The 5,870-nt window shown below is 43.9% G+C and overlaps 1 protein-coding gene across 9 annotated transcripts in view; it reads right to left on the bottom strand.

The window, feature by feature from the left end:
* LOC116852239 (protein phosphatase 1 regulatory subunit 12A) overlaps window positions 1-5,700 on the bottom strand; it is a 21,156-nt gene extending 15,456 nt beyond the window's left edge. For 4 of the 9 annotated variants that reach the window (XM_032832393.1, XM_032832395.1, XM_032832398.1 and 1 more), the window contains exons 1-4: window positions 4,427-5,697; window positions 1,389-1,519; window positions 1,130-1,248; window positions 251-410 (exon numbers count right to left, since the gene is read on the bottom strand). In XM_032832393.1, the coding sequence (XP_032688284.1) occupies window positions 251-410; window positions 1,130-1,248; window positions 1,389-1,519; window positions 4,427-4,675 (659 nt within the window). In that variant the 5' untranslated portion in view covers window positions 4,676-5,697. Of the gene's footprint in view, window positions 1-250; window positions 411-1,129; window positions 1,249-1,388; window positions 1,520-4,426 lie in introns of all 9 variants that reach the window. The other 5 variants (XM_032832396.1, XM_032832400.1, XR_004379730.1 and 2 more) reach the window with 4 other exon arrangements.
* Between the last annotated feature and the right edge of the window lie 170 nt (window positions 5,701-5,870).

Genomic DNA, 5,870 nt, shown 5'->3' with positions numbered 1-5,870 from the left:
ATATATATATATATATATATATATATATATATATATATATATATATATATATATATATATATATATATAAACATATCATTGAATCCAAAATATATTCATCACTTGAATTTACATGATTTTGATCTTTTACGGTTAATGTTTTACTTCTATTTTCACAAGACTGGAGATTTTTAAAGCGAATATTACCTTATGTACAATTATTTATGAGAAGATCGATATTTTGTCGTTTAATCAAATAGCAATATCTTACTGCATGACTTTAATGTAGCCTTTGGCAGCAGCGACGTGGAGTGCGGTGGCTCCTGATCTAGGATGCATGGAATCTTTGCCTGGTGCACCTGATCGCCAAGCTTTCGCATCGTTCAGCATTGATCGTTCTTCTTCACTCCTAGCTTGATCGCAATCTATACCTGTAAGTAGATTAGATTTATTATACTATATATCCCCAACGATCTACTGCTCTCAAATAATTAAGCAGAGATTCCGTAAATAGACGAATTGCCTTTGAACAAATCGATGATAATTAGGGAATCGATAGTTTAAGCTCAATTTTATTGGCGTATTGCGTTGTGCCATGTCGTGAAGAAGAATCTAACATCGCGATATCCCTCCTTTCGGAGTTTATGTGAGCATTATTATTCGCACGTGCAAGACACGAGTAATTTCTGTGATCCCTGTCATAAGTAGACATCACTTAAAAGACTATTTCAGTGCCATTGTACGTAAAATTATATCAGCAACGAGAAAAGGGGTCAATGGAAGAGGGCATCTTTGCCAATACGCGATTTGCCGCATCCGAGCTGCGAGCGAGTTTGCAACCAACGTCGAGCGTTCATACACAGTTTACGCGCGCGGGCGCGCGTATATGTGTACGTACAATCTCTAAAATATGACTTTATAAATAATCCACGGAAAGGGGCGATACGCGAAAGGCGACGTTCAATTTCCGCTTATGCCGCTTATACAGTTATTAGACCGTTCGCAAAATTATCGTCGCTCCGAGATATTTCGGCGAGACAGACGTTCCGCGCGGGAGAAACTCCGGCTTTGATTTTCCTCGGAAGTCTATAATTAAAATTTACGCAATAGGCCTCGGACATCCTGCGCGAATATACATGCAAATGCAAACCTGCTTTATTTATATGCTGTTGGAGCATATCCTCCATTTCGTCGCTCTCTGCGATGTCGAGCGCCAGTTCACCGTCATTGTTAACCGCAGCCAGATTACATCCTTGTTCTATCAAGTATCTGCAAAGCAAACGTTCTCGAGTATTGCTACCAGCATAGGCAGAGACGGCGCGATTAACATCTCAGATATACTTTCGCGGCCACGAGAGATACGAGAGAAATATAATTTTCTGAGATGGTGCGAGAACTTATACACTTACTTGGCAATAGACACGAAGCCGCAGGACGCCGTGGCGTGCAGGGGCGTCCATCCCTCGTTATCTCCACGATTGATATCAGCTCCTTGCTCCACCAAGAATTCCACCATGTCCAAGTCATCGTCGATGCAGGCCTGTTACACGGTGATTATGATAACGTCGTGTGAATACGCCGCGACGTTTACACGACGATTACATATTAATGCGCGCGTATACACGCAAGACGGACGTAAAAGCGCGGTTTTAACAATTAGCGGGACGTATTTCGAGATCGGGACCGATGATTTTGGTCGCTGTCCAAAGCTTATGAATCGACGTTATTTTATAAATGCGCTATTAGATTTTTGATTGCATCATTATATCGCCGAGAAACCTTAATCGCAAGCGCAACACAGGAGGAATACTTCGTTATAAAACGCACACGACTTCGTATTCGAAGAAAGTTATAAAGAAGTTTCGGTGATAATTTCCGATACATTTTTTTCAGTAAATGTAGCGCAGAGTACGGAATTTATGTCGTTCGCAAGTCGGTACTTAAACATTAACGATCTTCCCGAATAGATTGAGCGCGCACGTTAAAAATGCAAATCGCTTCCCGTATCATTAAATACATGCAAATTCCTGCAACCTCGATATTACCTGTGCGAGAAAAAATTGGGTACGTATTACAACATTGCTAGACACAGAGGATTTAAACTGAACACAGATGCTGCAGCCTGTGACTTCTAACAGTGAGCTATAAATAGCATTTGATGCCTGATGTATTTTCACATTCTATTTTCGCAAATCCATGAAATGCCTTAACTTCCTCCTCACTTAAATAATAGCCATAAATATCGTTTCACGTTATGAAAAATGTTATTCCACTTAATAAGGCTTTGATAATTTTGTAGCGTTACGATCATCATTTTTGAATTTGCATGATTATGCGGAACCATCTCCTCTCAGGTCTCTCAAGTTTCGTTTCAAAATCATTATCACCGTCAATTCATTTAATCGATAATTTTATCCCAAAAATTTATTTTCTAGGAACTAAAATTTTCTTTGATTTAACAGCGTTCCCGCCGGATAATTCTTGTACACAGACTGATTTTCTCGTTAATATTCTCTAATTATTTTGATACTGTAATAACCGTTATGGTATGTATGTACTAGATGTCCCGGATTGCCCAGTTGCGTCAGCTTTTAGAAACACCCAGAAATAGGTTGGTGCTCACAAAAGCTTGCCGCTCGCAAAAAAAAGATCGTTGCGAATGTAGTGAGAAAACGAATCTACACAGTGTGTGTCTCGGGGTCACTTTATACTCGGATTTTTTTAAGATCGCGTAAAATTGATTCTCTCTCTCTCTCTCTCTCTCTCTCTCTCTCTCTCTCTCTCTCTCTCTCATGGTAGAGTTGAACGCAAAGTTAAGAGCGAGATTTTAACGAACGCACAATAATGGAATTCCTGTGAGGCTAAAATTAAATATAATGAGCATGCGACGAAGAACGATAACTCATTGACGACAAACTAAATGTAACTGCGTTTATAAATTGCATGCACGCAGTCACATACATTGTGCTCAATATGATGTAAGGTAGGAATATGTTGGACTCAGTAATTACTCAATACTCCAACATTCTCGACATAAATTGAAAAATGACACAGGAGCAAGACACATGACTCGGGATAAAGTGACAAATGTCTAGATTTATGATTTGTTTCTTAATGGCATTACTTTAATATCTAATCCAAAACTGTATTCTTGGTTTAATAAAAGGAAACAGAAAACTAATAAAAAAAAAACTAATTATTTTATCAAACTGAACAGAGGGAAGATTTTTATAATTTCCCGAGTGATACGTATCTTTTGGATATATTTCAACTTGGATATATTAGAACTTTTGGATGATGATATTTTGCTGAGAGAGGTCTTAAAAATATCCCTAAAATTTATTATTATAAAATTAAAGTTTTCTCCTTGCCTTCTGACTTTACCTAATATTTCTCTTTCACGTAACGTTGACACGAGCAATAGAACATTTTTAAGATCTAACAAAATTAATAATATTTTTGTATAAAATTTGTAACTACAAAATTAACATTTTCTTGTTGTATTCTAGCTATATTCAATATTTTTCCGATATTTCTTCAATACTTTTCTCACACGTTGCGTTGACGCGCGCAGTAAAACATTTTTGAAACCTAACCAAGTTTTATGTAACAATTGAGTTTTGTCAAATTCGTGTATGGTTAGATCATATAAACATTTGGATGAATAAAAAATAAAAGTTCAAGGAACACTGAATAAAATGTATGACAATTGTGCGACACATTGTGGCAATACATTACTGCTGCGAAATTGAACGCGATCAAATAAACATTAATAACAAATTAGAAAAGAAGGAGAAAAGAAGAGGAAGAAAACAAGATTTTTTCAGAAATTCATCGATTAACTCGATGAATCGACAGGTCTCGCAGTGAGGTCAACGTTTTTGTTGCACGAGCAAGGCGTTCCCGCACGGAATAGTATCTTCTCTAATGCACGTAAGTAGTAATTAACAGTTAAGAACAGACGCCGTTCGTTCGTGCTCGCAAAACGACGATTACGTGCCGATCCCCGGGCGAGACGGCCGCGTCGACAGCTAAGAGCGACGCGTTACGTTACACGTTCCCTTCCCCGTGAACGGTCTCATTGACACGTCGAGTACACGACGGAATCCCCGCGAATAGTACTCGAATTAGACAGCTGGAGTGTCGTAGCAGCCATCTTGCTGGATTACGTTCGGCAGAAAAGAGAGACAGAAAGAAACAGATAGAGAAAGAGAGAGACAGAACGAGACAGAGAGAGAGAGAGAGGGGGACGGGGAGCGGCGGAGGGGAAGAGAGAGGGAAATAGAGAACGACAGAGGAAGGTGCGAAGCAGAACGTGCATCCCGCAGGAGCAAAGCTGTCAAAATCGAGACGAACAGCGAGACGCAACTGACGTTTCCTGTGCTCCGACTCAGACACGCGGCTATCATCGGCGGTGCGCGACACGGCGACAGGATGTGTCCCTTACCTGGTGTAATGCCGTAAGGCCATCGACATTTCCGGTGTTGATGTCTGCCCCCTTCTGAAGCAGGCGTACGACCTCCTCCTTGTCGCTGGCCGCGCAAGCCGCCAGGAACACGCAGTCCGCCGAAAACTTGATCTTGCGCGCGACTTGCCGTGGCTGTGCAGGCTCGCGATTCGTCTCGGACTGCTCCCAGCGCTTGAGCTGTTCGGCTCGCTTGAACAGGGCCGAGCTCGAACGTGTCTCGAGAGACATTGCACCGGCGCGGCGGCGGAGAAAGAGAAGCACGACGCGCTTAGCTTCGCGACCGTGCTCGCGTGCGTGCGTGCGTGCGCTGGTGGTGGTGTCGTAGTAGGAGCAGTAGTAGTAGTGTAGTATGGTGTGGTGGTGCGGCGGCGACGACGGCGGCTGCTGCACCTCTTCTCTCTCTCTTTCTCTCTCTTTCCTTCTCGAAGGCGGAGAGCAGCGAGAGCTCCCGCTATAACCACTACTACTTCTCTCTTCTCGCGCCTTCTACTCACAGGCTTCTTCTTCACTCAGGCTTCTTCCCGCTGGCACACGCGCGCGTCCGCGCACACACGCAAGCGACGCACACTAGCTGGCGCACACTACTGGACGCGCGCACACGCGCACGGTCACTCGCTCGTCCGCGCGCTCTCTCGTTCACTCTTTCTGTCTCTCTTTCTCTCTTTCTCGCTCTTACCCTAGCTGTCCGGCCCGTCTATCACGCTTTCTCTCTCTCTCGTGTTCCTCCTCCTCTTCGCTCTGCTGTAGGCTCAGCCAACCTCGCTCTTCGTGTGTATACGTGACGATGACGGCGACGACGGTAACGATGGCGGCAACGACGACGACCGCGGCAACGACGGCGACGACGGCTACGACGGCGATGACGATTGCACTATACATATGCGCTTCACGATACACAACACATATACACAACATATACACACAAATGTGCGCTTGCGTTCACTGCGCGCGAGGATTCGGCACGTGAAACAGGCGTTTCCCGCGAGTCTGCTCCATATAAGAGAGAGATAGGTCTCTCTCTCTCTTGCGCGCGCGGAGCTGTATTCCCGTCGCGAATTGTATTGTCGAACGCACCTCGAGTCTCTCGACTTGACTCGCGGACTACCGGAGGGAGCGGTCGTTCGGTCGGTCGCCTTCAGTCGTACACCTTTGCCAACCACTCATTTACGGAACGGCTAGATTCGCGTGCCCTTTGCTATTCTTGGCCGCTCTCTCGCGCTCCATGCCGAACGAGCGTTCCCATCGAAACTCCACTAGAGCGGATCATTGTCGCCAACGCGACTAATGTGTCCCTAGGAACACTGCGATTTGTGCGGTGTGTGTCGTTGGCACGCGTTTAAGCGGCATTCACATCGGCACAGAGAATTCTAATGGCTTCTGTACAGTCGCGGACTTAAGCTGGTAGCATATAGAAAAACTTAAT

The sequence above is a fragment of the Odontomachus brunneus genome, unplaced genomic scaffold (genome assembly GCF_010583005.1).
Source record: "Odontomachus brunneus isolate Ranch 3 - 2012 unplaced genomic scaffold, Obru_v1 Obru_scaffold_208, whole genome shotgun sequence".
Classification (NCBI taxonomy): Eukaryota; Metazoa; Arthropoda; class Insecta; order Hymenoptera; family Formicidae; genus Odontomachus; species Odontomachus brunneus.
This window is presented reverse-complemented; position numbering and strand designations above follow the sequence as displayed.